The sequence below is a fragment of the Rhinolophus sinicus genome, chromosome 2, assembly GCF_057876585.1.
Source record: "Rhinolophus sinicus isolate RSI-liver-muscle chromosome 2, RSI-T2T, whole genome shotgun sequence".
Classification (NCBI taxonomy): domain Eukaryota; kingdom Metazoa; phylum Chordata; class Mammalia; order Chiroptera; family Rhinolophidae; genus Rhinolophus; species Rhinolophus sinicus.
Genome location: NC_142502.1, coordinates 646671 through 674481, shown reverse-complemented (window position 1 = coordinate 674481; position 27811 = coordinate 646671). Strand labels below are relative to the sequence as shown.

Genomic DNA, 27811 nt, shown 5'->3' with positions numbered 1-27811 from the left:
ACTTTCTTTGTGGAAATTTATTATTATTATCATTATTATTACTATTAAAATTTAACCTCCTTACTTTTATAAAACTATTAAAACTTTCTCTTTATTCTTGAGTCAACTGCAATCACTTATGTCTTTCTAGGAATTTTTCCATCTCATTCACGCCACCGAATTTACTGGTAAGGTTGGTAGTGGGTCCCACTTCCATTTCTGATTTTAGTAGTTTGAGTCTTCTCTTGTTTTCCTTGATCAGCTCGAGCTCTTATCCTTCACTCCTCTACTTAGAAATTTCATATATTCTAACATCTGGATATACAAATGTCTTGCTCAGGTAAAACTTAAATTATTTGCATTTCCTACTCACCTATAAGAACACTTTAGTATGATGGATATCTATGAATGACTATCTTTCGAATTCCGCTTTGAACTACTTAAGGTATAATTTTATAAGATGACTTACCTAGAAAATAAAATAGCTAACCATTCACAACTTAGTTAAAATATTAAATTGTACTGAAAGGCTTCCATGGTACAGAGGGAAAACAGCTCCAGTCTAGGACTCTGGAAACTTCTGATATTTGCTCTGCTATAAACTCTCTCTATAATTGTTGATAAGTCACTTATTTTCTTTAGCCTACAAACGGGATCAGATGATTTTAAGGCCCAGCTAGTACTGATATTCTGTCACTGTTTGGTATCACCAGGCAGCACAGTGAGCTCAGACAGTCACGTCAGTGACAGAGAACACAAGGAGCGGCACATGAAATCACGTGCGACAAGGACAAGGACAGGTCTCGTGGGCGCCAGCCATGAGGAGTCTGCTTGGTGCCCATATTCTTGTTTCATAATTTTCTATAAAACTCAAAGATATATTGTTAGATCTCCTTTGGTCCAACAGTTAAAAGGTATCAGAGCCATACAGGAATACCATGAAGTATTTCAGTCTTAAATTCAGCAACAGGGTAAAAAAATAAACTCATCTATTAGAAATTCTTTTTTCTTTCTTTTATAATCTGACATAAATCATGGAAAGCCAAAGGCAAAATTAAAAGGCAATAAAATATTTTCCAGTAGTTCACCTTCCCCTGGGAAATGAGGCTCATTAACTTGGCCCAGACATACTTAATGTAGCTTAAACCATCTGCGCCCTGGTTTAAAATGCGGTGTAACAACTTCACAGTGTGTTATCTGCCTGCACTGAGACCACCCAAACTTGGGAACTTTCCATCTTTCTTGAAGTTGGTGCAAGATAAAACTTGGTGAGGGACGAGGGTAAGACAGAGGTTCAAGGTGAAGGTCGGAGAATGCGTATCAATTGTTCATGGTAAACGAGAGTGATTATTGCTCAGCTTTTATACCCAATACACACATGTTAGAGTGGTGCTTCCAGCAGAAGACCGCAAGGCCACCCACAGTTCTGGATTTTGTCCCCATGGAACCCACCGCCTTTCCCACACACGTACTTGCAGTAAAGGAATGAGGACGGTAACCACACTCAAGACCCAGGGAGCACTTCACAGAAGTGAACCTGGGAGCTGCCAGCCTGTAAGGCCTCATCTCTGGAAAATACTGACTTATTCTTCTGTGCCAGTAACAAAAACAGGCTCAAACGGAGTGGAAATGAAGTGCTAGCACCAGTGGGGGTGAAGTCTTCTGTGGCTTCTAGCTTGAGGACCTTTCCCTTCTAAGATGGCCTTCAGGAGAAGCCTGTAAGAACGTAGTAGTAAGCCTTGTGTCAGGACCACGGCCACGTCAGGTAAGCCTTGTGTCAGGACCACGGCCACGTCAGGTAAGCCTTGTGTCAGGACCACGGCCACGGCAGGTCTGGCACCCTCCGCCCCTCGGCGCCCCACCAGCTCTGCATGGCCATTGGGTCTGCACGCCACTCCAATGCTTTCAGAGTCATTAAGTATTTGCAAGGAAGCATTTTCCAAACTATGTCAATTACTTTTAGGAGCTTTGATTCTAGCTACTGTCACCAGAAATCTGGGGGTAGTTCTAGATATCTGAGCATGGTATTTGAGGTGTGGGACTGATAAAGCTGGCTTATTCTCACACCGATTGCTTAAAACGAAGACAAACACTACGACGACATGGGTGTTCACTCCAGCTACCCTCTGTGTCGTGTGTGTTCTACGCGGTCTGAGCAGTCAGTGCTGCAGGCCGACACTAGGCCACGGAGCTCACAGATCCATCAAACAGGACGCGCACGAATCAGCGCCGAGTTCCACTGCAATGTCAAGGGCACAGTGGTGGCGAGGCACAGAGGAGCAGGAAGAGGTCGGGGCGGCCTGTGTGGCTCCAGGGCCTTCCTCCTCTCTCAGGCCTCAGAGGGAGGCCGGGGGTCTGGCCCACATGGGGTGGGGGGCCTTGAGGGGAGAAACATGTCCTCTTTGGGCCTCTGAGAGTTGTGTGGCTTGCACAGCGCTCTCCAGGGAGTCACAGTGCACACTTAGGTCACAGGTTTGTTTTCCACGCAGTTGTAACCCGGGGACACCTGCTGAAAGCATCACATAGAAAGGACTCGCTTGCCAGCAAACAGTTGTGTCCATTTACCAGGCCAGTTATCCCCACATTAATGGACAGGGTCCAGGTCACCAGTCTCCCTTCTTTTTTCCCAGCGTGGCCCTCGTGGGGAAAATGTCCTATAGTGGCTGAGAGAGAACAGACCACAGGCCAGCTGCCTGAAGACTCGCATCCCGGCTTAAACAAGACAGGTGCAGTCCCTCCTGTCACAGAGCTTACATTCTGCAGCAGGAGCAGCCATGAGCACGTGGACACACAGCCGACCAGATGCTGTGAGAGGATACTGTGCTGTGGAGAATATAAAACAGGGCAACACACAGAGAGTGAGGGGGGATTGCTCTAAATTGGGTGGTCAGAAGAGGCCTCTCAAGATATGATTTGTGAACTGAGATCTGAAAGACAAGAAGCCACTCATGAGAAAACTTCTGGAAAAATCATTCTGGTCAGGAGGAGAGGCAAGACCAAAAGTCCTAAAGTGGAAAACGTTGGTGAGAAATAGAAACAGCATGGAGGGTGCTCAAGCAATTAAGAATAGAATTACCATATTACCCAGCAATCCATCTCCTGGGTATCTACCCAAAATCTGAAAACATTTATCCGAAAAGATATATGTACCCTGATGTGCATTGCAACATTATTCGTGGTGGCAAAGACATGGAAACAACCAAAGTGTTCTTCGATAGACGAATGGATAAAGAACTTGTGGTATATACACAATGGAATACTATTATGCAATAAGAAAAGATGAAATAATGCCATTTGCAACAATGTGGATGGATCTTGAGATTATTATGCTAAAGAAATAAGTCAGAAAAAGTCGAGAACCATAAGAGTTCACTCATATGTGGGATATAAAACTGAAGGCAACAAACAAACAAGACAAACAAATAAAGAAACAAAAACTCATAGACACAGACAATAGTTTAGGGTTACCAGAGGGCAAGGGGGAGGGGGTGGTAGATGAGGGTAAAGGAGGTCAAATGTATGGTGATGGAAGAATTGTCTGCGGGAACACACAATGTGATATATAGATGACGTATTACAGAAATGTACACTTGAAAACTTTACAATTTTATTAACCAGTGTCATGTCAATAAATTTAATTTAAAAAAAGAAATAAAAAATATGCCTGTAAGGACAGAGCTTATTGGACGGGGAGAAGTGTGCTGGAGGCTACGGAAGCGCAGGCCCAGTGATGTGAGGTCTCGGACCACGTAAGGAGCTCCGAACCGACTCCAGACAGCGTGAGTAGGAGGAGTGACATGGCCTGACTGGCTTTGGGAACCTCATTCGGCTGCTGGGTGGAGAACCGGCCGCAGGGAGGGCAGTCCAGGTGAGAGAGTGGGAGCTGGACTGGGTGGCAGCAGGGACCCGTGGCAAGAAAGGGAAGGACTTGTCGTATTAAACTGCAAGCCAGGAGTATCATATCTCAATACGTTGTTTCCAAATGTAGCGCCGAGGGTCCTTATCTTTGGAGGGTTACAGTGTGCTAAATATTTACAGCCACAAGATAGCGAATGTGCCAGGAGTGTTCTTCAAAATAAATAGCATATGTGTTGGGGGTCGAGTAAAACAAAATGACATGAGTTGATACCTGCCGAAGCGAGGAGACAGGTCCATGCCGATCCATGACACATGGAATATATGCTGCAACTTCGCCCTAGTATTTGAAATTGGAAAGTACGGTGAAAGGATTCCAGGCTATGGGGCTGGGAAGCAGCCAGAGGCCACTGGTCCAAACGCTGACGCCACACGCAGCCCCCACGACATCTCCAAGTGGCTCCGTCTCAGCCTGCAGGAGGAGGACACTTCTCTGGAACAGAACCTGCTCTTTTTAAGACACTTTAATTGGGGCTCCTTGTTACACGGACTAAAATCAATCTTTCTGAAGCTTCCACCCACGGACCCAGTTCAGTCACACAGAAGGCAAGGGTGACTTTGCTTTGTTTTTTTAAACTACCTAATTCTCTTTACTCCTTATTAATAAAAAAGTCATCCTATGTTGATTTTCTGTTTTCTCAGTGCCGCCCTTTATTCTGGCAGCTCTCCCAGAAGCCTCCATCCACCTGTGGGACCCTGGCACACAGCGGAGGTCTGGCATTGCCTCCACGACTGCCCGGGGCGGATCAGCACTTTCTGGATCTCCTGCCTCCCGCTCTGTACCAGCCTTCAGCTTAGTGGGCCGTGTGCTCAGGTCACTTCCTAGGAAAGAGAGTGTCACAGTGAACTTCCCATTCGTGCACTACTGAAAGCACCCATCCAGCCTTCAGTTTCATTGTTTGCTGTCTACAATGTCTCTCTCAGAATTTAGGATAAATTACAAAGTGAGCAAGGAGAACAGACTCAAATAAAAATGTAACTAAGAGCACTGAAGAAAGGCAAGAAAACCACCAAAAAAATGAAAATGGGATAAAGAAGTGAAAGGGGTAGTGAAATGGAAGGCAGGCGAATAACATACATAAAGCTCGAGTCTCTGCAGAAGGACAAGTGAACAATGGAGCAGAATAAATATTTGAAACTATAAACCAAGGACACTTTTCAGATGTGTAAGCGAGAACCGGAATCCTAACGCTGAGAGGGCCGCCTGACCAGGGAGAACTGCCCAACAGAGGACTCTAAAACAGGCGTCACAGACGATGGGAAAACTGTCAAGGCCTCCAGGTGACACTGGGTAAGTTACACAGCAGTTAGACTGACATCAGCTTTCTGAAAACAACAGTGTACAAGACAACGGAGCAGCATTTGCAACCTTCAGTCAGAACGTGCACCAAGCATTTGTGTCCAGACAACCTGTTTTTCCAGTCCCCAAGCTACAGAAAAACAGGCTAAACATGCAAGACCTGGGGCCCTGTCACCAGGGGCCCTTTTTGAGGAATATAATCGAAGACAAGCGTTGTCTCGCCAAGAGAGGACTGGTAATTTTTCAGCAAAAGGACCGAAGTCCACAGTACCGCCTATGAATTGCAACCATGAGCCAATCCAGCAGGAGGAGAAGAAACGGGGACTTACCGCCTTGCTCTGTCCGGCAAGTGTGTCCTGAAGACACAAGTCAAACAAAGAATTCTGAGGCTCAAAAAAATTCTAATGTAACAAATAATGATAAACCTTTAATATCACTTAATAAAGATTATTTTTAATGAAAGACCATTTCTAGGCTTCCTCCTCTTCCAAATAAATAGGAAACAACATGATATATTAAAGAAACAATTTCATAATTCATGAAGATCAGCAAACTGCAACAGTTTCGCTGCTGCTGGCTTAAAACTTTTCATAGAAGAGGGGTATCAATTTTACACATGGCAGAAATCCTGAGGATAACTCCTTTATACTGCACTGTTTAAAGAAAGGCTGTAAAAATCAAGTACACAAAAATGCCAAGTTCATCAATGAATGCTAGCATTACTAGGGAAAATTTAAATGAATAGGCTATTTATAGCATTTCAAAGTAACGGCCCCCAAAATAGTATTAATTATAAAAAGAAAACATTGACTTTACAATAGAGAGGCCTGATGTACAGCATCTTAGTCAAGTCATGAAAGTGACGGAGGTAATTGTAACAAACCAATGTCAGGCTGCTGCTGCTGCTATGAGAACACCTCACTTCTGTGGTGCTCCGGACAGAAGAGCAGCTAATCGTAAAGAAGAAATTTTACCCAAGAATTGACCAGCACTTTTCCAAAAGTCAAGGTCAAGAAAGACAAAGAAAGGCTGAGAAATTGTCCCAAGTTAGAAGAAACCAAGAAGGCATGATAATTAAATAAAACATATCACCCTGGAATGGAGAACTGTTCTAAAGGATTTTTAAATGTTAACAGGAAATGAGCTGTGAGTTAGAGAAACAGATAACAGTGCTGCATTCCTTGCCTTTGCACTTCCTGAGTTAGTGGCTGCATTGCATTGTGTGGAGGATGTTATGGTTCTTAGGAAATGCAAACCAGTGTCTTCAGGCATAAAGGGGAATGGAATCTGCAACTTACCCCTGAGGTTTGGAAAATAAATGTCTGTGTATGCAATCCGATAGAAATATTATGCAAACCGTATGTATAATTTTAAGTTTTCTAGGAGACACATTAAAAATAAAAGCAAATGATTTCATTGTGATGTATGATTTAACCCCATATATTAAAATACTATTTCAGCACGTAATCAATATAGAAATTATTAATGACAGAATTTGTATCTTTAGTACCAAAGTCTTCAAAAACTGGCGATCATTTTAAACTTACAGATCATCTCAATGTGGACTAGCCACATTCAAGTGTTAAATAGCTATATGCAGGGAAAGCAAGAAAGAAGGGACATCAAATAAAAAGTCAATTAAAAACAGCATAAAATAAAAACAAAATTATTATTTAATCTGGATAAAAACCATGTGCGGGTCTATATATTATTCTTGAAATTTTCCTGTAAAACTTAAATAATACCAAGATTCTTAAATTATAATAAAAATCAAATAATAAAAATTGATAATACAATAAATAATTTCATACAATAAATAAATTCATTTATTGAATTTAAAATTCAATAAATTTTAAATCTTAGCAAATAGGTAATGTTATAAAAAAATATTTTACCAAAATGAATGCAAGAAATTATTTAAAACCAGAATAATCCTATCATAGGCAGAAGTTCCTAAACTTTTTGGTCTCAATACCACTTCATAGTCTTGAAAATCACTGAGGACTCCCAAAGAGCTCTTGTTTAGGTAGGTTCTACCTACCAATATTTAGCAAACTATAAATTAAAACTAAAATTTTTAAAAATATTCACATTTGAATTCATTTAACAATATGTCATTCATATTATAATGTAAGTAACCTATGTTATGAAAAATAACTACATTTTCTACAAAATAAATGTGGTGAGACGAGGGGCATGGTTTTATATTTTTTTCATATCTTATTAATGTCGAACCTAATAGAAGACAGCTGCATTCTCATGCTGTCTCTACATTCTGACTGTTGTGATATGTTGTTTTGGTTGAAGATATGTGTCAGGAGAGGAAGAAGTATCCTGAAACCGTCCTTTCAGATAATTGTGATTAATCTTCTTTGATAGCACTCCAAAATATGAGTGCGTTTTTCTTAAGGCCATTGAATTATGGGATCTGAAACCATATTGACGAATGTTTTGTATTCATAAGCATTAAAATCAGTTGGCCTATCTTCTACTTTAAGTGGATGGATCTTCACCAATGCATAACTTTGTCACATGCATTAGTTATGTGGAAAACATCCATTCACAGAGTTGTGTGGCTCTGCAAATAATGACACATGACATTATACAACATCAAAATATCACAACCAACCATATCAACACCTAAAGAAAAATTATTAACTCACACAGAAACGGATTTGGCAAAAGCCAACACACATTTATGACAAAAGTGCTCGACAGTTTAGGAAGAGAGGAAAATTACCTCAACTTAATAAATAGCATTAACAGAAGGCTTAGCGCTAACATCATACTTGATGGTGAAAGACTGCACGCTCGCCCCTGACCTTGGGAACAATGAAACGATGTCTGCTCTCCCACCTCATTCACCATAGCACTGGAAGCTCTAGCAATGTCCTAAGGTGAGAATAAGACATAAAATACACGCAGATGGGAGGGCGGGGACAAAACTGGCCCTATCTGCAGATGACATGATTGTCTACATAGAAAATCCCAAGGAATCAACAAACAAACAAACCACATAAAACAGCAGTAACTGCTAGAAGCAGTACATAAATTCACCCAAGTCACAATATCAGCACACAAAGCTCCATCTCATCTCTATATGCCAAAAATGACCACATGCAAACCAATGTCAAAAATGCAGTATTATTTACAATTACTCTAACGAAAATGATACACCAGGTATGAATGTTAAAAACACATACAGTATAAGGTGACAAAAGAAATCAAATATCAAAATAAATGGAAAGACAAACCATGTTCATGGATTGGAAGATTCAACATAGTGAAAAACGTCAGTTCTCCCCAAAGTCACACACTTAATCTGGATAAGTGCATTAATAGATTCCTATAAAAGCCCCAAGGATTAATGCATTCCTGTAAAAGCCCCAACACGGACTGCTGTACACAAGACGTACACAAGCTGATTCCAAAAGCTTAAAGGAAGGCCACAGCCCTGGAATAACTAAGACAATCTTTAACAAGAGCGTGAAGTGGGAGGAATCAGTCTGCCTGATAACCTAGCCCCCCGCACAAGCCCCTAATCAGACAGGGCAGTGTTGGTGGAGGGACAGGCACACAGACCAAAGGCACAGGACAGAGAACCAAGAAACGGACCACCGCAAAGCCCAGCTGATCCTGAAAGAAACTCAGAGGCAGAAGACCTTCTCCACAAACTGCTGGGGTGCCTGGACATTAGTAGGCAAAAGGGACCTCGCCCTAAACCTCACACCTACACAGAAATTCACTTATAGTGGATCACAGGCATAAATTCAAATGGAAAATGATAAAACGTTTAGACAAAACACAGGAGAACATTGACAGCATCTAGGTTTAGGCAAAACAGCTACGTGTCATACCAAAACATCATCCAAAGAGAAAAAAGAGATAGGCTGCACCTCGTTAAATTAAAAACTTCTGCTCTGTGACTCTGTTAAGAGGATAAGCTACATACGGGGAGAAAACACTAGGAAACCAAACATCCGCCAAAGACTGGCATCTAGGGTATATTAAAGCCTCCAAGCCCAACAGTAAGACAACAACCAATACAACTGGGAAAAGGTGACAGACAGGAACCCCATTTCAGCGAGGAGGTGACGCAGCCATCACAGCACGTGAGCGGATGCGTCCACTCTTCGCCCCAGAGAACGCAAGCCCAGACCACACTGAAGCTGAGCGCAGCTGTCACTGTGGCCGAAACGGAAAATAGTGGCACCACCAAATTCTGGCAGCTCGTGCAGAAGCAGCCACATATTGCCGTTGGGGATAGAAAATGGTGCAATCGCTCCAAAAGTTGAAGAGCTCTCACAAAACTAAGCAAGCGTCCACGGCACGAGCCAGCATTTCTCTGGGGAATGAAGACTTCCATTCCCACAGACACCTGTGCGAGCAAGTTCGCAGCAGCTTACCCGTCATTGTCCAAAACCAAACCCGCCGAGAGGCCCTCCCACAGGTGAGTGGTCAGCAAACCAGGGGGTCTGTGCCGTGGGATCCTACTTGCCAACAAAAAGGAATGAATTGATTATACCGTGTTTCCCCAAAAACGAGACTGGGTCTTATATTGAGCTTTGCTCCAAAAGACACATTAGGGCTTATGTTCAGGGGACGTCATCCTGAAAAATCATGCTGGGGCTTCTTTTCCAGTTACGTCTTATTTTCGGGAAAACACAGTACAGCAAAAACCCTGGATGAATTTCCAGAGAATTATGCTGAGTGAAAAAAGCCAGTCACCAAAGATTTCATACTGCGTGCCTACATTTACATAACATTTTTTGAAATGACAAAATATGAGAAATGGATGGCAAATTAGCAATTCTCAGCGGGTTAATAGGTACAGTCCATGAAGTGAGACAGATTACAACTCATTCTATGAGGCCACGATAAACCTGACATGAAGAGACAAATACAAAAAGTAAAAATTGTAGACCAATCTCATTTCAAAATTCTAGACAACATATTAGCTAACTGAACCAGCCACGTGTGAAAAGGACACTAGGTGATGACACATTTGAGTCTTTCTGAAGATTAAGAGGTTGTTCCACATTTAAAAAATCTATAAACGCTCTTCACCCCATTGATAGACTTTTTTTTAAAATGACATTCTCAGTAGATGCAGAAAACATGTCATAACAGTCCACACCCAATCAAGCTGAAAACATACAGCAGGATAGTGATACCTATTGAAAGTCTACCGCAAGCACCCTTAACAGCCAAACACGGGAACATTCCTTCCCAAGGAGCCTGTTCCCCAACTTCCAGTCAGGCCCCATGTTGGGGCCGTGAAACAAGGAAAGGAGGAAAGGAGATGGAAAGTATACACATTTATAAAGAAAAAGAATCATATCCAGACAGTGGAATATCATTCAACGCTGAAAAAACAAGCTATGGAAAGACATGGAGGGAAATGCACATCACTAAGTGGAAGAAGCCAGTCTGAAAGGCTGCGTCCTGCATGTTGCTGACTAGACCACATTCTGGAAAAGGCGAAACCATGGAGATAATCAAGAGATCAGTGGTTGCCAGGGGTTGGGGTGGGGTGGGATGAACAGGGGTGCACAGAGGATTTTTAGGGCGGTGGAAATACTCTGCATGTTACTATGATGGTGGGCACATGTCGTTACACATCTGTCCAAACCAGAGAAGACACAGCACTGAGAGTGACCCTCATGTAAACTACGGACTCTGGGTGATAGTGACACATGAGTGCAAGTTCATCGACTATACCGACACACCACCTGGCGGGGATGCTGCTGGGGGGGGAGGCTGGACTCCCCGAAAGGTAAGAGCTGACACATCACAGCATTTAGGGTGATGCGGGGAAAATGACCACATTCCTTCATGATTCATCGGCACGAACCTCACTTAAGGTTGTAAAATGACTTCCGTTCAAGATTCTGGGAACTTGGCAAACCCTCTCACTCCCCACTAGTCAGTCAAGTTCTTAGCGTCGCCGGCAGTTGCTGCGCTTTCATCTGTCCTCTGATGCTCTCTCTACAAAGCTCTGCCCAGGCTCTGAGAACGACTTAAAATATTTTGAAATCTTCTTTAATTTCAAAATAACGTTAAAAGAAGACTATTAACCCAAGTTTTCATGTAAATTAAAAGAAGAAATCAAACAATAGATTCAAAAATGTGTCTGAGAAATTAAGCTCTGAGAACTCTGACTGCAATGGTTCCAAAACGAAGGACAAAAAGAAGAACAAGAACAAGAAGAAATGTGACATAAATTCACGTTTGAATACTGTCAGTTATTTGATTTAAACCACTTAGTTAAAGTCAGAGGACAACTTCTGGAACCATCACAGGAGGCAAGGTCACCTTGCTGTCCACACACAGCCAGTTCCCAGTGGAGCCCTGCGTGCCCTGCACCCCCAACAGTTACAATGCGCGGTTGGCACTGGTCTCATGACACCGTACAGATGTCTCCATTTCCTTCCCTGGCAGAGTTGAGAAAAGAAAATGAGGACACTGAGCCAACAGTAGCATCTGCAGGTGGGCTCGAATCCCAGTCCACATTGTCCCCACCGCAGGGCCGGTGGGCCTGGGGACAGTGCGTGGGGCTGCATGCAGACAAGCACCGTCTTTCAAAGTCTTGACTGACCATTAATTACGTGACCCTGGGCAATCACTGAGCGCCACCTACCAACAGTGTGGTGGGCCCAGTGTTACCTTCCTGTCCTAAACCTGTGTGGTTCTACAACAGAGACAGGGAATGAGGTCACCCGTCCCAGCCATCAACAGAAGGAGACTCATCATCCTGAGCTGGACAAGGCGACATCACTGGGCAGCCTGGTGCCACGTTCCCTGTCGGTTTGCTTGTTCTGCTTTGTGTTTTGTTCCTCAAATCCTGGCCCACGCTGTCGCTAACCCAAGAGTAGCCAAGAATTACCAGTGTTAAAATAGTTGGTTTTTCTCATTGTCATTTCAAGTGTGCAGAAAATGACTTATTTTTCTAACTGAATTCACCTGAGCTCTCCAGGGACACCCACTCTGCAGAAAGACTGCACATCTTGCCACTTCAGTGTCTAGAAAACCTTAACTCCATGGTGTGTTTATAATTGCTGAAAACTGAGACTAGGAAATAAACCACATCATCATATTTCCCCCCATGAGTTACAATATTCTGGGTCAAGCGAGCACGTGTGACCCGCATCCCGTCAGAAACTGGTCCAATGCTGCCCTTGACTCTCCCTTCTCCCACAAGCCGTGACATGAAACAGCCTCCTCAAGGATGTCACTTAGTGAGTTTTGAGCATCCCTTACTATGAATTTCCGCACTATTGTCCACCGGGCCAGTCCCATGTGTGACCCAGGGGCCTCAGGCAACATCGATTTACTACAGGTGGGGAGGTACCGTCACTGAGGTGCAGAGAGACTTGGGGTGCCTGCAAGACAGTGGGGATAAGAGCAGCACCGGGCTGAGGCCAGAGGAGTCCCTGCTTGGGAATGACGGGTGCAGGACACAAGTCAGCGGTAGAAACACAGTGTGGATGGCCGGCACTCACCTGGGACTGTCACCTGGGATGGCCAGTGCTCACCTGGGACAGTCGGCACTCACCTGGGACAGCCGGCCCTCACCTGGGACAGCCGCTGCTCACCTGGGACTGTCACCGGGGTGGCCAGTGCTCACCTGGGATGGCCAGTGCTCACCTGGGACAGTCGGCACTCACCTGGGACAGCCGGCCCTCACCTGGGACAGCCGGCACTCACCTGGGACTGTCACCTGGGATGGCCAGTGGTCACCTGGGACAGCCGGCCCTCACCTGAGACTGTCACCTGGGATGGCCAGTGCTCACCTGGGACAGTCGGCACTCACCTGGGACAGCCGGCCCTCACCTGGGACAGCCGGCACTCACCTGGGACTGTCAACTGGGACAGCCGGCACTCACCTGGGACTGTCACCTGGGATGGCCAGTGCTCACCTGGGACAGCTGGCCCTCACCTGGGACTGTCACCTGGGATGGCCAGTGCTCACCTGGGACAGCCGGCACTCACCTGGGACTGTCACTGGGTTGGCCAGCGCTCACCTGGGATGGCCAGCGCTCACTTGGGACTGTCACCTGGGATGGCCAGCGCTCACCTGGGACAGCCGGCCCTCACCTGGGACTGTCACCTGGGATGGCCAGTGCTCACCTGGGACAGCCGGCCCTCACCTGGGACTGTCACCTGGGATGGCCAGTGCTCACCTGGGACAGCCGGCACTCACCTGGGACTGTCACTGGGTTGGCCAGCGCTCACCTGGGATGGCCAGCGCTCACTTGGGACTGTCACCTGGGATGGCCAGCGCTCACTTGGGACTGTCACCTGGGATGGCCAGCGCTCACCTGGGACAGTCGGCACTCACCTGGGACAGCCGGCCCTCACCTGGGACAGCCGCTGCTCACCTGAGACTGTCACCTGGGACTGTCACCTGGGATGGCCAGCATTCACCTGGGATGGCCAGTGCTCACCTGGGACAGCCGGCACTCACCTGGGACTGTCACTGGGTTGGCCAGCGCTCACCTGGGATGGCCAGCGCTCACTTGGGACTGTCACCTGGGATGGCCAGCGCTCACCTGGGATGGCCAGTGCTCATCTAGGACAGCCGGCACTCACCTGGGACTGTCACCTGGGATGGCCAGTGCTCACCTAGGACAGCCGGCACTCACCTGAGACTGTCACCTGGGATGGCCAGTGCTCACCTAGGACAGCCAGCGCTCACCTGGGACTGTCACCTGGGACAGCCGGCACTCACCTGGGACTGTCACCTGGGATGGCCAGTGCTCACCTGGGACAGCCGGCACTCACCTGGGACTGTCACTGGGTTGGCCAGCGCTCACCTGGGATGGCCAGCGCTCACTTGGGACTGTCACCTGGGATGGCCAGCGCTCACCTGGGACAGTCGGCACTCACCTGGGACAGCCGGCCCTCACCTGGGACAGCCGCTGCTCACCTGAGACTGTCACCTGGGACTGTCACCTGGGATGGCCAGCATTCACCTGGGATGGCCAGTGCTCACCTGGGACAGCCGGCACTCACCTGGGACTGTCACTGGGTTGGCCAGCGCTCACCTGGGATGGCCAGCGCTCACTTGGGACTGTCACCTGGGATGGCCAGCGCTCACCTGGGACAGTCGGCACTCACCTGGGACAGCCGGCCCTCACCTGGGACAGCCGCTGCTCACCTGAGACTGTCACCTGGGACTGTCACCTGGGATGGCCAGCATTCACCTGGGATGGCCAGTGCTCACCTGGGACAGCCGGCACTCACCTGGGACTGTCACTGGGTTGGCCAGCGCTCACCTGGGATGGCCAGCGCTCACTTGGGACTGTCACCTGGGATGGCCAGCGCTCACCTGGGATGGCCAGTGCTCATCTAGGACAGCCGGCACTCACCTGGGACTGTCACCTGGGATGGCCAGTGCTCACCTAGGACAGCCGGCACTCACCTGAGACTGTCACCTGGGATGGCCAGTGCTCACCTAGGACAGCCAGCGCTCACCTGGGACTGTCACCTGGGATGGCCAGCATTCACCTGGGATGGCCAGCGCTCACTTGGGACTGTCACCTGGGATGGCCAGCATTCACCTGGGATGGCCAGCGCTCACTTGGGACTGTCACCTGGGATGGCCAGCATTCACCTGGGATGGCCAGTGCTCACCTAGGACAGCCGGCACTCACCTGGGACTGTCACCTGGGATGGCCAGCATTCACCTGGGATGGCCAGCGCTCACTTGGGACTGTCACCTGGGATGGCCAGCGCTCACCTGGGACAGACAGCACACCATTTTCCAGGGGACAACACAGCTCCTCTAAGCGTGACCTGAGACGACTGCCACAAAGTCCTGACGCTGTGATAACCCACTGTGCGGCCTCTCCACGGGTCCATGGAAATAGTGTCTGGTGCGGGGGCCCACATGTCTTCCCCAAAAAAAACACTCTAGCACATGTTTGCACATGTGTATTTTTACACCATGATGTTCCAATCCAAGTATTTGTCATACGGCTGAGGTAAGTCCAACACCTGTCTGTGGTCCATGCAAAACAGACTTCATTTTGATACTGCTGGCAAGAGGGAAGTCATTCCCACCTGAGTCCTGCAATGAGCTGTGCTCCCCACGGGTCAGTGGGGACCTTCTGTCCTGTGCTGGGGGACCTAACGCTCTCTGTGGGGAAGCACCAGCCCCGACTGCCTTGGATGGTCTGCCGCTCAAACAGACCTACCCCACTGGTCTCCCAGTCCAGTTCCATTCCGTTTCTGTTCAAGGAATTCCACCAGCAACCCCAAATCTGAAGTCAATGCCTTATTTATGTCTCATCTTCTTAATGTCTCACTTGGACAGCTTGTGCCGCTACAGCGAAGACAGATTTGTGGTGCCGCTTTTGGCTATGATAGAAAATTACTTGAATATTAAAGTAAGTCATGTGACATAGGCCTCCTAGTTCTCTGTCTGTATTACATTTAAATTTATGATTTGGCTGTTAACTGTGCTCGAATCTGCAGAATATTTTCCAAAAGGAAGGTACTGTCGTTTTTAGGGATGAAATTAACTTTTATGGTGTGGGCACGATGAGACAGTCAGGAAATACCTGGGAATCACACACTCCTCAGAACTAGAATGTCATATGAGAAAACACATATTTGAAAGCACTCGATGGCTAGAAAAATACAAGTAGCAATGCCATATTAATAAAAAATATAATTACATTCCCTTGCCTAGAACTAAAACAAGCAACTTTTTAGAAATCTTGATTTGGAATTCAGTTCTAGTCAATAAATCTAAGATGGAAAACATGTTCCAGTCCTAGGTCCCCATAGCGAGTAAGATATGACCTCCACTCGCGTAGCTGCCTCAGAAGGTCCCCCGCATCTCAAGTCCTCGTCTCCCAGGAGCCTCCCTGGTCCCCAGGGTGGCACCGTGACCTCTGTCTGCTGCTTTCCCTCAGCTCCCTGGAGGTGCAGTGCTGGGCACAGTAACACTGAGTGTGGGATCCGAAATCTGTCCAGTGAGTGCTGGTCTTAGCATATCCACTTACCACTGTACAGACTTACTCCAGTATTTTCTTCTCCTCATGCCTCAGTTTCCCTATCTGTAACTCAAAGATAATAGTGCCCATTTCTAAGGATGTGATAATTCAATAAAGCACCTACAATAGTGACTGTTACGCAGCAAATACCTACTGAGTACAACTAAATATTTAAATTGAATTCAAACCATTCTGTCCTTGGCTACAAATAAGAAATCAGGCTTGGGCATGCAGCAAAAAGAGAAACTCTGTTAGACCTGCTGTAGCCAGTGTGTGGGGAGGCTGGCGTGTAGCCTGCCAGGAAGGTGAACATGGCACCAGAGGCAAAAGTCAAAGCAGAGAGTCAATGGGTGTCAATCGTGGGTGTCAATCCAAAAAAATATGGGCTCCATACTGCTCTGTCGCTTACTGGCTCTCAGACCTTGGTCAGTTTCCCCCTAGAGCCCTCAGTTACCAACCAGCACGACACAAATCATTAAGATCACTTTACTGTATATTATAATATATATATTCACGTGTATATTTCATAAATGCAAAATAAAGTATATACATAGATACAAAAACCCCACCACACAGATGCACACGCACACACACATGCACACATGCACACACGCGCACACACATGTGCACACACGCACACACAGTTCCACACTATAACTTCCTCTCAGTGGAGAAGAATGGCTATTTTGAGAATCACAAGGCTCATATAATTCAACAACCCAACTTTTGACATAAGCAAAGGCTTAGATATAAGACCAAGGCTCAAAGATTTGGTGAATAATTACATGGCAAATACACAGGATTTTAGCATTACTATTCAAATCTCTTTAACTGTTTAAACAAAATTAACAATGATTTGGAATTATAACAAATGGAAAATAGAGTACATGACAAGAACAGCACAAAGTCCTATGGGAAAGGAGAGGTGGCAGCTGTGAGGTTCTAGACTGTAGATAAAGAGGGAACTGTCGTAAGTTAAAGACTCCGCTATACCCTTAAAGCAGCCTCAGATCAACAAAACAAGGAATTACACATAAAAGCCAGGGAAGTGATAAAACATGAGTACAAAAAACACCCAATTGAGCCAAAGAAGGCAAAAGTTAAAGGAAACAACTATCAGACGGGCAAACAGAAAACAAATAAGCAAGATGAGAGTTTAGACATAACCATATCAACAATTGCTATAAATGTATATGGTATAAACAAATCAATTCAAAGCAGAGATAGTCAAATTGGATAAAAGAGCAACACAAACTAAATACCACCTATAAAAAATGCACTTCAGACATACAGACCCAAACAGGTTAAGAGAAAAAGAATAAAAAAATGTCCTAACACCATTCAGAAGGAAGCACAGTGACTCTATTACTATCAAAGCACTGTATTTCAAAACAAAGAAAGAACCAAACTTCATAAAACAAAAGGGGTCTATTCACCAACAGGACATAACAATCAGAAACCCAACAGAGTAGCTTAAAAATACAGGAAGCAATAAACTGATAGAATTCCAAGGAAAAAGGGAAACCCCACATTATGGTCAGAGATTTCAAACCCGTTCTCAATAGCTGACAGAATAAATAGACAATTGGTAAGTACTCAGACGATTTGAGGGACACAGCTAGCCTACTTGACTTACTTGCTAGTTCTAGAATACTCCAGCACCACCAGCAAAATACACATTCAAGTGAACACAGAACATGGGACAAAGTTCAATAAATTTAAATCATGCCAAGTATGTCCTCTGATCACATGGAGTCAAATTAAAAAGCAATAAAAGAAAGAGCTCAGAAAATAACCCAAGTATTGGAAACAAAACAGCACACTTGTGGAGAACCCATGAGCCAGTGAAGAAATGTAAAGGGAAATCAGAGAGAACTCGATGAACTAAGTGAACACGGAAAGAGAACACATCAGAATTGGGGCAATGATGCGGAAGCAGACCCTACAGGGGCACTGACAGCACCCAACCCCTGCAAATAAAGGGGACCGGCTCCAGGCGGAGGCACACACCACACTCAGCAGGACAAACAGAAGGCCTGGCACCCCACTTCCGTGCCATGCCACGCTTGGGCTCACCGTCTGTGGGTGAGTGGCACCCACTCAAAAGCAAGCGGTGAGGGACCAGAACAGGCAGCAGATGGAGGACTGGCCAGAGGGAAGTTTGGAGATGCAGAAACCAGCAAGGAAATGTCTGCGCAGCTGCTGCACGTGGGATGAGGAGCAGAGCAGAGGGGGAGGAGCGACGGGTCGTCTGCTGGCAATGAACGTGGGTGGACGGGGAGCCAGAACACGGGCTCACTGCAAGGCCCCAGGTTCGGCAGTTCGGGGACAGGGGTCAGCCACCAGGTGAGAAGAGAGCCAGCGGCAGGCCCTGGGACGAGGTCCTCTGTCCGGGTGACTGGGTGTGTGCCCTCTTTGGGGAAATGTCCACTCAGGTCCTCTGCCCATTTTCTAATTGGATTGTTATTAGGATGGAGCGTAGAACACAGGGCGTACAGTCTATCCTGGTGAGAGCTCTGCAGGTGACCACATGTACCATAAGGTACATAAATGCCCGACCACTAGTGCACTCCTGAGACTGATACAGTGGTGTACGCCAACTACCCTTCAATAGGAGGAAAAGCCATTCTCATAGATGCTGCATTCACTAAAGAACAAAATCCATGGCAGTTGCTATATTTAGAGAAAATAAAGCCAGTTTGACTCAGCCCCACTGGGCTGATGCATCATCCGACATTTTAGAAGATTGTGTGTGTGGGAGACAGATTGTTATGCGGTTTACACAGCACCATTTTGGTCCAGACGAATTTTGCCAGTCAGCATCTAGGGGTTGGCAGAGAAACACAAATGTTTCCTTTCCAAAGAACAGAACACGAGTGGTGTTTTATGTGTTTTTGCCTGCACTTTTAGGCCAATTTCTAAATGCAAAGACTATTTTTTGGTAAAATTTTATACCAGGATGAAACTTTACCCTCAATCAATCATCAGAAGCCTGAGTTTTAACATTAAGTTCTTCATAATATTCTAAATCAGAAACACCTAAGTAAATTGGTGCTATTCCAAATAAGACAGGGCACTGCCCACCCTGATCTGTTACATGTTTAGCATTTCAGGGGACCAGTGAGTCTCATTTACTATAAACACCTCTTCCAGATGTTAAAAATCTATACTATGCGTTCACCGTGAAGTTTAAACCGTGAAGACACCACTGGACTTACTGTGTGCCACGGCGTCCTTTCCTGCGTGGGGCACGGCTCCACGACAAGATAAACCACAGCACTGTGGGGCGGGACGTGACTAAAATGGGGCAGAGTCTCTGACAGCTTGGGGGGCCTGCTTCGTGCACAACAGAAGGCTTTCTTCTTAGTGGTCATTTTATTCGGAGACTTTGCACCCCCCTCTGATCAGCACGGCACACGGTGAGTCACAACTCGGTATCAGCGCCGGGTCGACCAGCGATGCAAACACCCACTGAGAACACAAGGGGGCGCTACTGGTGCAGCAAGATGGTTTCCTACAGAGGGAAGGGATCCGCGGTCCATTTGGAGGTTTTAAACATCATCATTCAATTTACTAAAGGTTCAATTTTTTAAAACTTAGTTCCTTAAGCTTTTAATTAACAATCTTATTTATTATATATTTAGAAATCTAGAAAATTTGAACAATCACATGCAAAGTGGCCTTTGATTTATGTAAAATCTACTCATGGTGAACAGATTAAAATTCATCACGTAATGAGTTAAATTTACAACTTAAATTATTTTTAAATTGTCAAGATTAATTTCAAATTTAATATATTACATTTTCTCGCATAGTTTAAATGACAAAAAAAGCAAAATGCTCCCAAGTTTTTAATTCTCAAAAATTTAATAAACTTACAAACATGGTGAATCTCAAGTTCTTTTAAAAAGTCAAATGCTGCTAACAAACTTAGTAAAATTTTCTTATTTTTCTCAACTAAGATGTGACAAGAATTTATATGGAACCACGAAAGGCCCCAAATAGCCAAAGCGATCTTGAGAAAGAACAAAACTGGAGGTATCAAACGACACTACAAGGCTATAGTAATCCAAACAGCATGGTACTGGCATAAAAACAGACACATAGATCAATGGAACAGAACAGAGAACCTGGAATTAAACCCATGCCTATATGGTCACTTAATCTATGACAAAAAAAAAAGGGCCAGAATATACATTGGGGTAAAAACACTCTATTTAATAAATGGTGTTTAGAAAACTGGGCAGATACATTCAAAAAAATGAAATTGGATCACCTTCTTACACCATATACAAGAATAAACTCAAAATGGATTAAAGGCTTACATGTAACACCCAACACCATAAAACTCCTAGAAGAAAACACAGGTAGTAAACTCTCTGACATTGCTCTTAGTAATATTTTTCCTGATATATCCCCTCAGGCAAGGGAAACAAAATAACAAATAAACAAATGGGACTACATCAAACTAAAAAGTTTTTTCACAGCAAAGAAAACCATCAACAAAATGAAAAGGCAGCCTACTGAATGGGAGAAGATATTCACCAATGGTACATCTTATAAGGAGTTAATATCCAAAATTTATAAGGGACTCAAACAACTCAACACCAAAAGAATAAACAAACCAATTAAAAAATGGGCAGAGGACCTAAATATACATTTCTCCAAAGAGGACATACAGATGGCCAACAGACATATGAAAAGATGCTCAATGTCACTAATCATCAGAGAAATGAAAAAAAAAAAAAAAAAAATGCAAGCCACAATGAGCTATCAGTTCACACCTATCAGAATGGCATCATCAATACATCAACAAACAACAAGTGTTGGTAAAGATGTGGAGAAAAGGGAACCCTCGTGCAGTGTTGGTGAGATAGCAGATTCTTGCAGCCACTGTGGAAAACAGTATGGAGGTTCCTCAAAAAATTAAAAATGGAACTACCTTATGACGCAGCAATTCCACCCCTGGGTATTTATCCAAAGAAATCCAAAACACTAATTTGAAAAGATAGATGCACCCCCATGTTCATTGCAGCACTGTTTACAACGGCCAAGATATGGAAGCAACCTAAGTGCCCATGAACAGATGATTGGATAAAGAAGATGTAGTACATACATACATACAATGGAAAATTATTCAGCCATAAAAAACAATGAAATCTTATCACTTATGACAACATGGATGGACCTAAAGGGTATTGTGCTAAGTGAAATAAGTAAGACAGAAAAAGACAAATACCAAATGATTTCATTTAATGTGGAATCTAAAGAACAGAATAAGCAAGCAAACAAAACAAAAACAGACTCATAGATACAGAGAACAAACTGATGGTTGCCAGATGGGAGGAGAGTTGGGGGGCTGGTTGAAGACAGTGAGTGGATTAAGAAGTACAAATTAGTGTTTACAAAATAGTCATGGGATGTAAAGTAAAGCATAGGGAATATAGTCAGTAATGCTGCAACAACTATGTATAGTGCCAAGTGGGTACTAGAGTAATCGGGGTATCACTGTATAAATTATATAAATGTCCAACCATTATGTTGTACACCTGAAACAAATATAAAATAATATTGAATGTCAACTGTAACTGGAAAAAAAATGATTAAAAAAATAAAAAGAAAAGAAAATGTCACAAGTCTAAAGTCAATTCACATTTCAAATTAGAATCAAATATCTTAATTAAAAGCATTATAAACACCTTAAATATTCATTATTCTTGGATTATTCCCAAATTCATGAAAATATATTAATACTGTGGGTTTGATACACTTTATCTCTACATTCAATTCTAACCAGTAGAGAAACCTTTTCCAATCTGAAATAAGTTGGGGTTACCTTCTAGGGAAGCTGGAACATACCCAACTGAGCAAGCTGAGCCTTTTTTTATAATCACAATGACAGCAGGTGTCTCCAAACATGCGCCCTTGAGGGGGATTGTACAGCTGAGGTCCAGGTAACACCTTTTCCTAATGCTTCTGCCTGTTTGCAGGCATCTAAATTCTCCCTCATCTTGGTTGGACTTTGTTTGCACTTAGCCCTCCTAAGACATGTTAATGCCTACCCACATTGCTGGAAAAACAAAACACAAAAAAAACCTGAAGTCATTCCATTGGGTATTTTATGCTCATGTGTAATTTTCTGTTAACCCGTCCCCTTGAACTTTAGCACCTCACTGAATGCTGTTTCCCTCTCACCAACGTTTCCAGTCTGTTGGGGGAACAATGTACCCACACGGATTCGGCATAGCTCTCATGGCTTTTTCTGGTTCTGTAATCAAAGTCCTGGCCATGAGGAAACCATAGGCAGCACTGACAGGGAATTCTGGTGAGGAGCAAGGCCTGCCACAGAGGCCAAGTCACAGCTGTGCTCTAAACAGGGACACAGACAGGAACTAGAACAGAAAGGAAAAGCAGACACTGAAACACAGATGAGCGCTCTGGGCCAGGGATCCAGAGGGAAAATAGATGAGGAACTGCACATTTTTCTAACCATTTTGTGAAGTGATGTCTTTAATGAGGAGACAAGACCCACTTCACTGATACTTCATTGTCCAGAAGTACTTTGGGTAAATCATAAAATTTTCTTTACAAATGTAGGTTTATTTATTTACAACTAATCCTTTTTGAACTTAAAAATGTTAGGAAATCTCTCTTCATGAGACAGAACACTTGTGCCAGGAGCAGTGTCTACATGACAACCGTGCTCAGAACAGGTATAGCCGGAAGCGAGAATCTCAGCCCTTGACTTTCTTAGGGACATTGATCTCATGCCGGTCACTTGTGATGCAAGACCATCATGAGAGCAGGTAATAAGTTACAGGAATTAAGAAGGAAACAGTGTAATCTTACTCCTGAACTTAATGAATCCAAAGTGATGAAATGATCACAAATATCACAAAATTTTATTCAACTTAAATATCTAGGAAAATAACACTTTTTCTAGATAAAGACTTAGTTTGTTTTTCCTTGGCAGAGCTAAACCACAACTATCAAAGTAATATGGCCCAATTAAAACAAATGGATTTAAATTTCATCCTCATAGTGCTTCAATACATAATTTTTTTCCTAAGAAGTTTGACAAAAGATGACTTGGGGAAGAATAGAGGATATTTCAAAGTTCCTAGAAGGTAACAATACTGTCTTTGTACTTATAGTTATATAATGGCCCCTACAGATTAATTCCAATGGCCCTACTATAATCAAAGTTTTAATAATTAAAGTGAATGGCACTTGGCTCAACTCCTAACTCTACGGAATCAAACCTGCAAACTAACAGCCTAGCAGAAAAAGAGACATGCTCATCCAGGCATACTCAACGTTGTTCTACAATCAGTATCTAGCATTCATTCAAATGTATAACACATACCAAAAATGGGAGCCAACTGTCAAGAAACAAAGCAGTCAACAGAACCAGGCTCTGAAATGACCCACATATTGATTGTCACAGTCAGCCAGGGAATTAAGAAACTATAATATGGCAAAGATTCTACTGTAATTTCAGCAGAGATAAATCACTGGAGAGAAAAGATTATCTAGGTATAATACAAAGAGGAGAAATCAAAGTTCTGTACTTGAAAGAAGAAACAACAAAACAAAAAGCAAAACCAAATCTAAGAAAACCACTTAGTGTAAATACAAAGGACAAAATGTCAATTTTAAATTAAAAGCTAGGGCAATCAATAAGCAAAACATTAGGTCCATAAGTTAAAGATATGAAAGATACAAACAAGCAATTTAAGAATGAAAAAAACTCAAATAGCTAATAGCATATGGAATTATGTACAATAGCATTCAAAGAAAGCCAAATTAAAACAATGAAGTAATGTTTCTTGATAATGAATTTAACAAAGACAATGAAAGTGTTAACAACCTAACCTGGTAAGGAAACAATGGAAAACACTTTGAGAAGTATTTCTCTGCATCTATCAGAACGCTTTCAAAGTTTTTGCTATTTTACTCAGTAGTAGTACTTTTAATTACCTATTTTGAGAAAATAAATCTAGGTATATAGAAAACACTGTATGCTCCAAGCTATAACCAAAACATTACTTATAATACCGTGTTTCCCCCAAAATAAGACCTAATCAGCTCTAATGCATCTTTTGGAGCAAAAATTAATATAAGACCCGGTCTTACATTATATTATATTACACCCAGTATTACATTATATTATATTACATAAGACCCGGTCTTACATTATATTAAGACCAGATCTTATATTAATTTTTGCTCCAAAAGACACATTAGAGCTGATGATCCAGCTAGGTCTTACTTTTGGGGAAACATGGTACCAAACTATCAAAAACAATCTAAATGTCCACTATAAATATCTTAAATGAAAATAAGAAGTTTTCAGATTCCTGTTTCCTTTCTCCTTATCTTCGCCAATGTCCAGGCACCAGCCTGAGGAGGGCGGGCCGCCACCCAGGGCCCTCACACTTGCCGGATTTACCCGCGCTTTCTCCCCTGGCCAGGACAGTGTGGCAGCCTGGCCGCCACCCAGGGCCCTCACACTTGCCGGATTTGCCCGTGCTGTCTCCCCTTGCCAGGCCAGTGTGGCAGCCTGAGCACTGCCATGTGCACTGGGCTCTGGATGCACAGAGGGGCCTCCATCTGCAGCTCGTCTCTTTGCAGAAACTGTCTGAGCTCACCCATGTTTGCACTTTGTGTTCCAGGTGACATGGTCTAGCTGGAAAGGCCAGAGCACAATGTTCCATCACAATACAGAGATGGACAGTGAAAAATAAAGCCTCAAGACCCACTATCAATAAGAGCTTTTACGATAACTTACATTAATGCTCTTATTTCATTGATTATTTTATATGTGACACAAGATAAAACTGATGATTGTCATGTTAATGTAAGATAAATGTGACAACATAAGGTACAGCTATATTTGTGACTGTTCTATACTTGCAAAATTTTTGTCTATTTTGACCTTCCTGTGGAGCAGCTCTCCTCCAGGGCTAACCGACGATTTTCCTGAACTTGTCTCATGATTAGTTAGACAGCCCGCCTCTCTAGACCACACTTTCAAACCCTGGACCCCTGGGTTTACAGCGCAGTCCACTCCCTTCTTCCACACAGCAGGTTCGAGACATCTTGCATTTCTCTTGTTAGAAATCCGAGTTTAGCTTGGCTACCATGTCAGCCAGGAAAATTAGCTGTGAGTTTCTTGACGTTGTGTCCCTGTCCTACACAGTTCAGCATCTGAGCAGGTATGTCTATGCCAAGCATCCCGGTGCCCTCTGCTTGCCCTGTGAGCCCTAGCTGACAATACCCCTCCCAAGCCACACTTGGCCGGACCCTGTGCTGCACAGCTGTGTCTCCTGGCAGCACACACAGCAGCGCTGGCCCAGTCTCCTGGAGCCGGCCCATTCCGTGGAGCCCGTGCTCCCTCGCGAGCTTTGGGGTCCTCTGGTCATTTCCCGAGCTGTGGTGTAGTGGTCTCGTATGATGTGTGAGCCCGTTCTGTGACTGGGATGAAACTGTGTCCCTTGGGAGAGTTGCTGGATCGGAGCAGAGCTGTGTGATGGTTGGTCACAGACCCAGGGCTGTTGATGAGCGCTCAGCAGTGTGGTGAGGGGGGCCACCACTGGGGGCGTCCCCACAGGCCCTGGGGAGAGGCGACTACGGCCAGGGGACAGAGACCGAGACAATGAGACACTGGACCGTCCGAGAGTACGGCCTGCGCGGGGCGGCCAATGCCACTGGCTCCTGCCAGGAGGGCGCCGCTTTATCCACGGGCGATGGCGAAGACCGGCCAGCCCGCAACAGCGCCCCCTGGCGCATCCACACCGGCACTGTCACCCCATACACCGTGCTGCAGCCACAGGGCGCTCCTTGGGTGCTGGCGGCTGGACACCACCTCGGATAAGCCAACTCTCCCAAGTCCGGCGACAACGGTGCACCTCAGACTAAGCGCGGACCTAATGCCCTCCACCCCTCGTGTCGGAAACAACTGTAAATGTCTTCAAATGACACCCAAAGTGGTTTCCTGGCTTCTTAAGAGACACTGACTTGTGAACTTGTAATTCCCGCAGGGAACTTGGTGACATCACTTATTGGCACAGACGACCTCAGGCTGGGTGTCCTTCGCCCGAGCTAAACAGCCCTCTTTGGTACAGGTGTTGCTGGAATAGTTTCATCAGCACGAGCACAATCTTCTTCCAGAAGACTCATGAGTCTCACGTCAATCACTGAGCGAGAACGGTGAGGAAAACGCTGCTCATTGATCCCACCCAGAAACATACTGATGGCTCAAAACTTGAATTTCTGGAAGGGGTGTCTCTCACAACTGAAACTTATCTTACAAATAACTAGTCGTGGAATTTGCCTCCTGCCTTTCCGCAAGTGGCACCAGGTCCCGGCATAAAGGCAGCCATCGCCTCGTGTGCTGCACGCCAGCCATCGGGTCGGAGGCCTGAAGCAGGCTGTGGGAGCCCCGTGTCAGCTTCCCAGCTGGGAAACAGAGACAAATGCCCACTTTGTCGGATTTCACGAGCCCCGCCATAGATGAGGTCACAGATGAGACAGCATGGCACATGTGGGTTTCCTCATGGCCCTGGGCAGCGACCCCGCACAGCCAGCCACACACAGGGGCCAGGGTTGACACACAACCAGGAAAAGAGGGCTCGAACGATAGTAGCTCATCTTTGCAAGCACATACTCAAACCCATGGAAGTCACCTAAAATTTACGAGACCAAGAAAAATAATAATGAAGTGGGGGAAGGGGAAAGACAGGGAGGCAGCCATTTTAACTGAAGAATTAAATCTGCTAGATTTGGCAGAATGAGACCCACTGCACCTATCCCACCTCTCATAAGGGTAACACTCATCCTTGGCAATACACCTAAGGTATCACCTGTTTCGTCCCCTTTGTGGAGAAAACAGCATTTCCGAGGAACCTACGACACCCCCAGCCCTCTGCACACCTTTTATCCTCCTGCCCACTCGGAGGAAAGTGTATCCATTCCAGATCACAGACCCCATGGAACGGGACCAGCAGCACCCCTGTCTGTTGAGGGATGGCCCCAAGCCTATGGCTCTAATCGCCCGTTCTCCCAGTGAACACAAAGCCATCCCCACCCGACGCCCAGACACACATTTTAATGTTAACATGTCTAAACTGGAAATCAGAAGGTCTTTTTCTACAAGTAAAAAGTTCAAATTATTGTTTCAATGTACCATTCCATAGGTTTTTTTAACACACAAGCTGGAGTTGGGTATTTTGTGCTATGGACACAATTTTAAACAACATTAGGTACAAGGTGTAACATGAGCTAATAAAACAGAAGAAAACACACTACTTGAAACAGGAAACATGAGGATTCTAAGGTTTACTCCAATATCAGAAATGTTAGTGAAGGGATAACACGTATCTTAAAATCAAATAAATATGGTACTAAAAAACAAAGACTTTTAAACATATCAGGGTCCATTACTGAGGAAGTATGCTATTTCACAGAGATCTTTTTGATAACCATGACCAGACAAAATGCAAAACTTTTGGACAATTAGCACTGGATTATTTTATCATCATTTCCAAAATTCAGTAACCATCTTACACACATGAAGTGCAGCAGACTCTACTAAGGTTTGAAAATATCTGCT

At 44.7% G+C, this 27811-nt stretch overlaps 1 protein-coding gene across 16 annotated transcripts in view; it reads right to left on the bottom strand.

Moving 5' to 3' along the window:
- WDR27 (WD repeat domain 27) overlaps window positions 1–27811 on the bottom strand; it is a 154393-nt gene that overhangs the window by 48265 nt on the left and 78317 nt on the right. For 6 of the 16 annotated variants that reach the window (XM_088794927.1, XM_088794918.1, XM_088794903.1 and 3 more), the window contains 2 exons: window positions 9601–9684; window positions 3566–4716 (listed from right to left, as the gene is read on the bottom strand). The exons of 5 other annotated variants lie outside the window; for them this stretch is intronic. In XM_088794927.1, coding sequence (XP_088651053.1) covers window positions 9604–9684 — 81 coding nt within the window. In that variant the 3' untranslated portion in view covers window positions 3566–4716; window positions 9601–9603. Of the gene's footprint in view, window positions 1–3560; window positions 4717–9600; window positions 9685–22033; window positions 26886–27811 lie in introns of those variants that run through there. 5 more of the 16 variants (XM_088794905.1, XM_088794926.1, XR_016019950.1 and 2 more) reach the window with 5 other exon arrangements.